The 11,516-nt window shown below is 38.4% G+C and overlaps 1 protein-coding gene across 1 annotated transcript; it reads right to left on the reverse strand.

Moving 5' to 3' along the window:
* Positions 1-655: 655 nt before the first annotated feature.
* LOC132163255 (carbamoyl-phosphate synthase large chain, chloroplastic) lies at positions 656-8,275 on the reverse strand. Its single transcript, XM_059573467.1, has 4 exons — positions 6,637-8,275; positions 4,761-5,453; positions 2,182-3,752; positions 656-913 (listed from the first exon to the last, which is right to left on the reverse strand). Exons 1-3 carry the CDS (start codon positions 7,975-7,977, stop codon positions 2,202-2,204), a joined length of 3,585 nt encoding a protein of 1,194 aa, XP_059429450.1. The 5' UTR covers positions 7,978-8,275; the 3' UTR covers positions 656-913; positions 2,182-2,201.
* Between the last annotated feature and the right edge of the window lie 3,241 nt (positions 8,276-11,516).

An 11,516-nucleotide genomic window follows, 5' to 3' on the forward strand; every position in this document is an offset into this window, starting at 1 on the left:
ATAAATATTTCTTTTTATTAAGCTGCCCAAATTTCTGTAAAAATGAAGGTTGCAAATTCCCGCTGCCTAGGGTAGCCTAGTTTTATAGGACCAGCTACCCAATACTTTTCTTAAGCTGAAATTCAAACGGTCTAATAGCAAGAAATTTCAATCTAATTTTGTTACACTATTTGCTCCACTATTTGCTCCTTTATTATCAAAGTATAATATGAATAGGTAACATTTAAAACTCCATGTGCTTTTTTCAAATGGGTTGGAGGAAACGAAATTCTTCCATTCAAGTAATGTTAAAAATTTCATTTTTTTCTACAGATTGAATTGAAAAAACTTCTTTCAACCAGGTCTATAAAAGTGACGTGCCCTTGAGCATATGAAAAAAACACTTGTTTTTTCAAATAGCAAGGACGAAGTCGATGTCATTTTTATAAATTAGGTTTAGATGAAAACTCTGCCAACAAGGATGTTTTGTTTTTTAAGAAAACTTCAAACAGTGCTGTGAGTGGAACCCAAACATTAGACCAAATGTGGCTGGCCAAAGAGTTTCCAGAAGGTTGTAAACCATTCAACAGCAATAGTCAATAATTATTCAATGCAACAGGGGTGACTGATTGTGTCATGATTTGTCTCTAGAACGTCAGGATTTCTCCAGTTGAGGTAGGTTCAACTTGACCACTATTATGTACAACGGATTATTTTTTTCCCCCATTATAAGGAAAAGTCTGCATCAAGTAGTTCACTTATGTTCAACATTTTACACGCCCACAGTAAATACAAATCCGAATGCCCTTTTTATATAATATTATATTATAATCATCAACCACTTCTGCGGGCAGCAATCCATAACAAGTACAATCAAGAAGGGAGAAAACCATATAGATTTGCAGGAACAATCTACGCACAAGGGGAGTGTCTCCTGGATTAACATCAAACAAATAAGTAATATGCTTGAAATGGTGTCAATTACAGCAAAAGCATGAGAGAAGATTGGAATCATTTTTATTCACTACTCAGAAGAAGTGGTTTATGCATATACTCATGGTGAAGATTCTTTATTATTACTGCTGAATAAACGAACATAAGGAAGGCAATAATGTACTGGGTTTTAGATATTTGTACATCTAAAGAAAAAGGAAAAGATTATATTGGGAAATCATACAAAGGCTATTATTATGCTTTTCATTTCCTTTTCTTTCTCACAAAAAGCGCAGAGCTGGAGAGTTTTCCATTTTAAGGGCATGGGTGAACAAACTAGTTGACTTAGAACTGCATCATCTTTTTCAGCCAATATTATTAAAGGTTCTGACGAATGAATCTTAGAATTCGCTAGTACTTACAAATCTTTTTATCAACATTTTTGTTAAAACTAACAGATTGAACGTTTTGTTCATCTGTACAACTTAACAAGTTTGACAAGCTAACAGCACTCTGAAGTAGACCAAGTTGCATGGAACCAAAGAATTTTTCTTTTTTTTAATAAGAAAAAAAAATAAAAATCTTTATTAAAAATAAATAAAATTCTTTGGTTCCATGCAACTTGGTCTACTTCAGAGTGCTGTTAGCAATTGCATAAAAAAAGTATTTTAATTCCCAAATGACTGAAATGATTACTGATCTAATTTCCGACCAAATAAATGAGAATACTACAATACCAAGTCCAATAACCATACCAAAATTAATCAAAAACGCCATCTCTAAATGTACAATAAAATGATATGCCAAGATTAAATGTAAACCAGCAGAAGTTAAGATTGCAGCAATGGTAAGCTTATGAAAGTACCTAGCCTTCTAACCTCCATACGGCATTGCTCCGTCAGGCCAAAAATGCTTGCAGAAAATCAAAGAAAGAATAGGCACTCTCATACAAATGTAAGGTTCCATAATAGGTGTTAGGAAGCAGTACAACTAACAGTGTACATCTTTATGGCAACGAAGTAGTTATTATTGATAATTGCATTAACATATGAGATATTATTATGGCAACGAAGTACTTATTATTGATAATTGCATTAACATATGAGATATTATATCACACATCAAAATCAAATATTCCCTACATAATGGTAACACTCTAAATTTTTTGGTGAAAACAAACAATTTAGTAAAAAATCTGTCCCAAAATACATTATTTGATACAAATCAGAAAACTATCAAATGAAAGAAAGAGGAAGCACAAGGGCTTACCGGAGAATTTCCTCATCAACTTATACAGAGGAAGAGGCTGACTGCAAATCTTTACTATGCTCTGATTTAACATCGACATCAAATAAGTCTTGAATAGCGATCATCTTAATGGGGCTGGACTTCAAGCTCCTTATTGCTGCTGCAGTTGCCAAAGCTCCAGGAACCGTTGTTATCACAGGAACCTTGTGAGAAAGACCCATCCTTCTGAGCTTCATTCCATCAATCTGATCAAGTGAATCACCCGAGCTTGTAATCACCATCAACTGGATCTGCTCATTAGCAAGCATATCACCAGCATGGGGCCGCCCCTCATGCATCTTCAGCACTCGCTCCACTGGGACATTTGCTAATTCAAGAACATGAGCTGTCCCCGAAGTTGAAACTATACTAAAACCCAGTGCCAGAAAGGCCCTCGCAATTCTTTCAAGATGGGGCTTTGTCAAGTCATTCAAGCTGAGAAACACGGTGCCAGAAAGTGGTAGCTTCTGCCCAGCTGCAATTTGAGCCTTGGCAAAAGCAATAGCAAAATCAGGATCAATACCCATCACCTCACCAGTGCTACGCATCTCAGGCCCTAGCAACACATCACAGCCCAGGAACTTCTCAAATGGAAGAACAGCTTCCTTGACTGAAACGTATTTCGGGATTACCTCTTTTGTGAAATCTAGTTCATGAAGGGACTTCCCAGACATGACAAGGGAAGCATATTTAGCCAATGGGTGACCAATAGCCTTTGACACAAACGGGACAGTACGGGAAGCACGGGGATTTGCCTCAAGCAAGAAAACATCCTTAGATGCTGTGATTGCATACTGACAGTTCATAAGACCACATACATTTAGCCTCTTAGCCAATTTTGTAGTCCACGACCTAATTGTGCCCAAGCAAGAAGCTGGGACGGTTTGTGTCGGAATCATGCAAGCCGAGTCACCAGAATGGACCCCAGCCTGCTCAATGTGCTCCATTATCCCACCAATCACCACATTACCATGTAAATCAGCAAGTGCGTCAACATCGATCTCAATGGCATCAGATAAATACTTGTCAACCAATACAGGACGCTCTGGATCAACCTTAACTGCATTTTCCAGATATCTCACAAGCTTGTCATCACTATATACAATCTCCATTGCACGGCCGCCCAATACATAGGAAGGCCGGACAACAACTGGATACCCAATTTCCGTGGCAATGGCGAGGGCATCAGCTTCGCTCTTGGCAATTCCTCCTTTTGGCTGGTCAATGTCTAATTCTTTCAGGATTGCATTAAACCTCTCTCTGTCTTCAGCTGCATCTATGGAATCAGGTGATGTACCCCAAATGCGTACATGTCCAGCCCCACTGGTACACATGAGCTTGTGCTCATCTAAATACTGCTGGATTGGGAGAGAGAGCTTCAGCGGTGTTTGACCTCCAAACTGCACAATGATACCATCCGGTCGCTCCAAATCAATAATGTTCATAACATCTTCACTTGTCAAGGGTTCAAAGTATAGACGATCACTTGTGTCGTAGTCTGTGGATACTGTTTCAGGATTTGAATTCATCATGATTGTCTCATATCCTGCTTTCTGCAAAAAGGAAAAGAAGAATAAATAAGGTTAAAACTGAAGAGTAACCATATTAAAGCAACACGACCATGTACAACCAGGTTTCTATGAATCTGTTCATCATTTCATCTAAAATAATACAGTCAACTGGGCCATTTTTTGGATTGGTTTCTCCAACCACGTGAATTAAATGACCAGTTGATCATTATGGCAGGCAATCAAGAGTAACCATATTATAATAGCAAAGGCCAGGTAAAACCAGGTTTCTATCCATATGTTCCGTCACTCCATCTGAATATACAACTAATAAGCCCCTTTTTGGAGCAGTTCCTGTAATCACATGAATCAGGTCGCCATTGCAGTAGAAATTATCTAAATCCAATCTGGTTAAAACAAATATCAAACTGATCACAGACATTCCTGTTATGCAGTCTAGGAGGATCACATTCAGATAACAACGTTTTTATCTAATAAAAAAGAAAAATCAGTGCATGCATACATGTGCAAGAATTAGCTAAAACGCATTCCTTCTACAATCAATGGAGTTCATTTTTTAAACATAAAATGCCATTTTGGTGCTACATTTTACAATGTTTTGGCATATGCAAGGAATCAACAACAAACAGCTTTCTTTTTTCGTATTTCTTTCTTCTTACAATAAAGTTGGAAATTTAAGATGACATTTGAATTACCAACTGTTTTAGCATTTTACACCTCATCTTAAGTAATTTGTCCAATCATAGGCCCTTAGGTATAAATCCATAAATTATCTAACCAAATGAATCTATTTTTGGTTCTACATCAGAAGTTAAACGTGTGGAACTCAATAGATTAGAACAGAAGACTGATGATGAGGATGTTTGATCATTCAAATAACACCACAATAAATAATGCAATGCCATTCAGCTGGTAGCTTGTTGCTTTCTCATGTCAATAAGCTTGTCCATGCATAGTAGAGTAAACTGATAGTGAGAGAACATGCTATAAAGAGGGAGGGGAGGGGAGTAAAGAGTAATGAAACGCACAAACCTGAAGGGCAAAGGATGTATGGCAACAGCAATAGTCAAACTCAATCCCCTGACCAATTCGATTTGGTCCTCCACCTAAAATCAAAACCTTTTTTCTTTGGGTGGGAGCTGATTCACACTCAAAATCATAGGAGGAGTACATATAAGGAGTATTTGCCTCAAACTCTGCTGCACAGGTATCTACCCGCTTATATGCTGGAGCCACACCTAGAGACAACCGCTGCACCCGGACTTCTTTCTCAGTGGATTTAGTTGCAAAGGCTATCTGCTTATCACTGAAACCTCTTTTCTTCACTTCATAGAAGTCACTCTTTGTCAGATCAGACAAGCTACGGGAGAGGAGGAACTGTTCCACATCTACCAGCTCTTTAAGCTGTGTGAGGAACCATTTGTCAATGTAACTCAGCTCATGAATATCATCTACCTTCATCCCCTTCTTCATTACAGCATATATGGCATGGATACGATCTGGGTTAGGAACCCGTAGGCTATACTTCAACTGGTCCCATTCCCAGTCAAGTTCCTTAACCTTTGCACAACCCCATCCGAAATAACCAGATTCCAGTGATCGAACTGCTTTCTGGAAGGATTCTTGGAATGTGCGGCCTACTGCCATAGATTCACCAACTGATTTCATTTGAGTCGTAAGTATTGGCTCAGAGCCAGGGAATTTCTCAAATGCAAACCGCGGGATCTGCATGATCAATGGTAATGAAAAGGCAAATTAGTAAGTAAATGAGGGGGAAAGCACAAACTATAGGATAATAAGCCCTGCATAGAGAGAAGAACTTGGGTTGTTAACAGACAAAATTGTTGATGATAACAATAATGAGCCCACATATGTAGAAGCTACTAAAGTATATAAGTGGAAGCTAACACAGTAATGCTATCTCAAGTTTGAAATTACCATCAATCTTAAACATTATTAATGCACACGTTAACTCAGTGTGTTATGGCTTCGACAATAAAGCTGCTCCAATTCGAGAGAGACACCTTTCATAAACCAATTTTCCAGTTCAGTAGATCAGTGCTTGCCAAATTATGGGAAGTTGAACCTTCAAAAGTGCGTAGGGGACAAATTGAGAAATGCATGATGACAATCAAATAAGAAAATGAGGCCAGCATCTTTGTTTACTTCATGAAAATACATGAGAAATGCCACCAAATATCCTTCTTCTGTGATACAACTGTTTGAATTGATCAGCCTTTCAAGAGGAATATAAAAAGCTGCGATAATGCATGAGAGGACTCTAGTAGTTGCAGCAATTGATGGCACCCAAGGTAAGCAGAGAAGGGGCACGGGTGTAAAACTACAGCTTGCCAAGCTGTACTTTAGTCCTCTGCAAACTCTAATTTTCCATGAACCATAAGAACCAATCCAATGGGGTGCACGAAAGTAGAATATGAACATAAGGATAAAAACACCTCAAACACCATACGATTCATACTAAAGCTTAAATGATAGATGCCAAAGAAAAGAAAGAAGGGGCAGGGACAACATGTGTGAAACAGAGTGCCCTGATGAGAAGAAACATAGTTGACAAATGCCATCATTCACCACACAAACATACCAACATTTCTTTATACATAGGTCCCAAGAAAAAAGAGGCTTAATGGAAGAGTTGAAATTTAAAAACGAAGTGGCGGGAATAAATCAACAGCCAAAATGCAATATCAAAAAAGGGAAAATATCAGTGTACTCAGAGAGATGAATATGAAACAGAGCGTGATGATGGCGTCAGGTATCCAGGTGCAATTCATTATAAACATTTTCAGAACATAAATGGAACCCAATTACTAAATTTATTGTTGGTTCTGAGTAACAATAAATAATAAAAATGTTAACAAATGTAGGAGGAGATTGAAGAAACACTTGCCTTGGTCACCACATAATCTATAGAAGGCTCGAAACTAGCCGGGGTCTTCTTCGTGATGTCGTTCGGAATCTGATCCAAGGAATATCCAACAGACAACTTTGCAGCCATCTTGGCTATGGGAAATCCCGTAGCCTTGGACGCCAAAGCCGAGGACCGCGACACCCTCGGGTTCATCTCAATCACCATAACCTCACCGTCTACAGGATTCACAGCAAACTGCACATTGGAGCCGCCACACTCAACCCCAATTTCCCTAATTATCGCAATAGAGTAATCGCGAAGCCGCTGGTATTCCTTATCCGTCAATGTCTGCGCCGGAGCCACAGTAATCGAATCCCCGGTGTGAATTCCCATCGCGTCGATATTCTCGATGGAGCATATGATAACCACATTATCCGCTAGGTCTCTCATAACCTCAAGCTCGTACTCCTTCCATCCCAGCAGAGACTTCTCCACCAAAACCTGAGAAGTCACGCTCGCCGCGAGCCCGTCCTTGCATATCACCTCGAATTCCTCCTTGTTATAAGCAATGCCGCCTCCGGTACCGCCTAACGTGAAGGCGGGGCGAATAATCAATGGAAATTGACCAATCTCGTTCGCAATTTCCACGCACTCTTCCAACGTGTTACCAGTCCCCGACGGCGGCGTTTTAATCCCGATGTTCTTCATCGCCTGCTTGAACAATTCTCTGTCTTCGGCTTTCTTGATGGCCTCGAGCTTGGCTCCGATCAATTCGACGCCGTATCTCTCGAGCGCGCCACTCTCAGCCAACGCGACCGCCAGGTTCAGCGCCGTCTGGCCACCCATGGTGGGCAACAGTGCGTCGGGGCGCTCCTGCTCGAGGATTTGCTCGACCAGCTCGGGCGTCATCGGCGTAATGTACGTCCTATCGGCCAAATCCGGGTCGGTCATGATAGTGGCCGGGTTCGAATTGATCAAAACGACCTCGTACCCCTCTTCTTTTAGCGCCTTGCATGCTTGAGTCCCCGAGTAATCAAACTCACACGCCTGCCCGATCACAATGGGCCCCGCCCCGATTATCAAGATCTTCTTCAGGTCGGTCCGTTTCCCCAGCGCCGGTCTCGAATAATCGGCGGTAGAAAACTCCCGCTGCTCGCTCCGAACCGAGTTTATTCGGGTCCGAGACTTCTCCGCGTACCGGGCGAGTTGAACCGGCCATGATCGGAGACTAAAAGCGGCCGAGTTCCTCTTAGAACAGCCGGGCTTACTGGGCCGGAAAAGGACCCAAGCCTTGCTTTGTTTGGAGGAAGAGAAAACGGAAGAAGATTGCGAGAGAAGTGATTTGGAAGAGAGAGTTTCGCAGTTGATGCAATAGCCCATGGTTGCCTGTTTGTTTGTTTCACTCTTTCTTCAACAACATATAAAGAAGGGGCGAAGAGAGAGCGCATGCGTGCGAGCGTGCGTGCGCTTGAGAGTGACGTTAGGGCTTCTGAAGATCCGAAAGGAGCTTTCCTTTTGGAGGTTGAAGATATCTGAAAGGTTCTTGCTGGAGAGTGTCGTTTGGAGTGAACTGAAGGACAGGAGGCTGAGTAGGACAAAAGATAATAAGTAGGGTTTGGTTAATGGTCGCACTCAGGCATACGTCGGGAACTCCGGGCGGGTCGCCGTGCGAGTAAACGAGGCCCGTGTTTGAATTTTGGCTCGATTCGCAGGCTTTAGCCCATTTGTGGTTTGTCCTTCCTTGCCATTATCGACTCAAGTTCGCTGTATTTATTAATTTGTTTTCGATATTTTTATTTTATTTTTAAATAAAATAAAATCCATTCATATAGTTACGGTAATTCGCAATATACTCTTTATAGTATAAAAATAGATAATAACTCACAAATTCATCATTTTGTGACATTCAAAGAGAGATTGACACTTCAAATGAACATGAATCATATATTGTTACGAGAACGGAGTTTATTCGAAACAATTATTAATATTATGATATATTAAAATATATGTTACAATACGGTATTTTATTGTGTTTATTTTTATTTGATATTGTCTTTATTTTATTCCATGTAAGAATCTTGATGACTCAATCCTAATTTATATTATAATAATAGCTAATGACTCAGCCTATAAAATATTGTAATAATTTGCCTATTTAAAGACCATTATGTTAATCCAAACTTTATGTTTGAAAAAGTTTTAGATTCTCTTCACGTGTATGTAAAAGCATTCATGTAGCATATATTCTGTAGAACATCGTTCTTGCTAAGGTTGTATGTCTTTTTTTTTTTTTAGCCTACTCAAGTCCAAACTATTGAGACTCCTTACGGGTTCTAACCATGGAGCATTCAAATCCCAAAAACACATAGTTTCTCCCCCAAACAAAGCGGTAGGTCCTTGAGCGGATCCCACGTTAGCCCTAAGACGTTGGTCTCTAGCTAGAGAAGTAAATGATTGAGCTTGAAAAGCTTTTGGTCTAGTGGGCCCTTAAAACTCACTAAGATAAGCAGTATTATTGAACCAAACAAAGCAACAAGCAATAAAACCAAAAAAGATAAAGCACTTAAACTATAAGACAAGTAAGCATGTCTAGCTTAGTACAACTTATGAAAGAAAAAAAAAAACAAACAAACAAACAAACACACTAGATTGACACAACCATAAATATAAGGTGATTTTCCTTTTTAATTTTGAGTAGATTTGGAAGTGATCTGGAGTGTTCGGTTTCTTTTTTTAAGTTGTACTACACTGAGGTGTCAATCACTCATTAAAGGGCAAAAAATAAAAGAATTTGTACCACAACCCATAAAAGCAGCTCTCATCAAAATGTTATGAGAGGGTCCATGATTATAATTTGAAAAGATGCTGAAATGCCTTTAGCTTGAAGAGAATCTTATCATTTTGATGTAATTCCATTGATTGATTGCATGGGCGCCATATGTTTGTCACTAGCATTCTAAAGGTGTCTTTTTGTGATCGTTTAAGCATATTTTGCTTTTCATCAGTCTTTCCCTTCACGTGATTATCACCATTCATTTACAACTTTTACTATAATTTTTTTTTTTTCTTTTTAACTTAATTAGTGAAATGATGTTGACAAGTGAGCCATTAATTAAGGGTCCGTTTAGTAAAAGAAATAAACCCCTGAAATGAAATACATATACTTACATACTATCACCTAACTAACATAATTAGAGTATAAATCTATTTGTATTCAACATGATTGTTCTATAAATATGAACATATTATATTGTAAACTCACTCAGGAAAATAAGAGCTTAATGTATCCATCTCTCTAAGGGACTGTTTAAGATTGTGTTTGAATGGCCTAAAAGTGCTTTTAACACTCAAAAAACACATTTGAAAAAAAAAAAAAAAAAATTCGTTTGGTAAAAAAATTAAAAGCATTTTTAAGGGTTCAAAAAGCCTAAAAATTTTCAAAACGCACTTTTGACAAAATCTTAAAAATAAAGTTTTTGTCAATAAGTGTTTTTTGACTTAAAAACTTTATTTCTTAAACGCAATCCTAAACAAGCTCTAAGGGTGATGAGATATGATAGTATCATAGGGCTTTATCCTGTGAACATGGGTCATAGACCAGTAAGGTGATTCTCCCCCGGTTATACAAAGATGTTTTATATATATATCCTTAGAGCTTGTGCCTTGAAGGAGGGCATAAGGTAGTCTCTCAAAAAAATAATTTTATATATATATATATATATAATTCATCGTGATATATTACATAGTTGATTCTTGTCGACAACAATTTATTTTAAGTAGTGGCTTCTTGTTATGCTTCTCGTCGTTGACTCGTTGCCGACAAGAAGCAATGACGAAAAGAAGCCATCACGTAAAATAAATCGCTGTCAATAATATATATAATTCATCGTGATATATTACATAGTTGATTCTTGTCGACAACAATTTATTTTAAATAGTGGCTTCTTGTTTTGCTTCTCGTCGTTGTCGACAAGAAGCAATGACGAAAAGAAGCCATCACGCGCGTAAAATAAATCGCTGTCAACAAGAAGCCACCTTTGTAAAATCAATTGTCGTGATATGTGCTTCTCATTGTTGTTAACAAGAAGCAAGGAAATTTAATATTGAGAAACAGTTGGATTTTTTTTTTTTTTTTTTTTTTGGATATCACTATTAATAAAATGGTAAAAACCAAATAAAATTTTGCAAGCTTGAGGTACATTGCCAATTTTTAAATATTTGAGACCAAATTACAAATTGAGTAAAATTTTAGGGATAAATGTATTTTTCCCAATGGACTAAGTTTGAACTAATGAGAATAGTCTAATCATAAATTTCCGTTTATCTCATACAATGGAAAATTTAGGAATTTTCGTCCTATTATTATGCAAAATATAATAGTCAATTAAAATTTTATCATTTCTCATACATCAAACTTGAAATCAAAAGGTGGTAAGGTAGTCTCCTTCTTGCTCTCCAGTCTCCGCTAATTGCAACGTCACACTTAAGGCCTCTGCACACAGTATGAATAAATAAGGGGATAAGGGATCATCTTGGCGAATGCCACATGAGGGGGTAATAGAACCATTCGGTCTCCCATTAACCATAATTGAGTACGAAATTTAACTAATGCAATTTAGAATTAATTGTACCCATCTACTCGTAAAATCCATTCTCCTCATAACCCCTTTATAAAACTCCACTCCACCCAATCATACACCTTGCTCATATTGAGTTTCAGAGCCATAAAGCCCTTCTTCCCTTTCATACTCTGTAGTGACCCAAATAATTAATTAGGTTTAAGACAACTTAGTTGAGGAGTTAATTAGACTTTGGGTCACTAGGGACACCTGGATGTGCATTTTTAAAATTTTTGGATTTCAGAGCTACAGTAGACAATCGCTTGCGAGGGGGACCACACGAGCGCTCACCTGGCAACA

The sequence above is a fragment of the Corylus avellana genome, chromosome ca10 (genome assembly GCF_901000735.1).
Source record: "Corylus avellana chromosome ca10, CavTom2PMs-1.0".
Classification (NCBI taxonomy): Eukaryota; Viridiplantae; Streptophyta; class Magnoliopsida; order Fagales; family Betulaceae; genus Corylus; species Corylus avellana.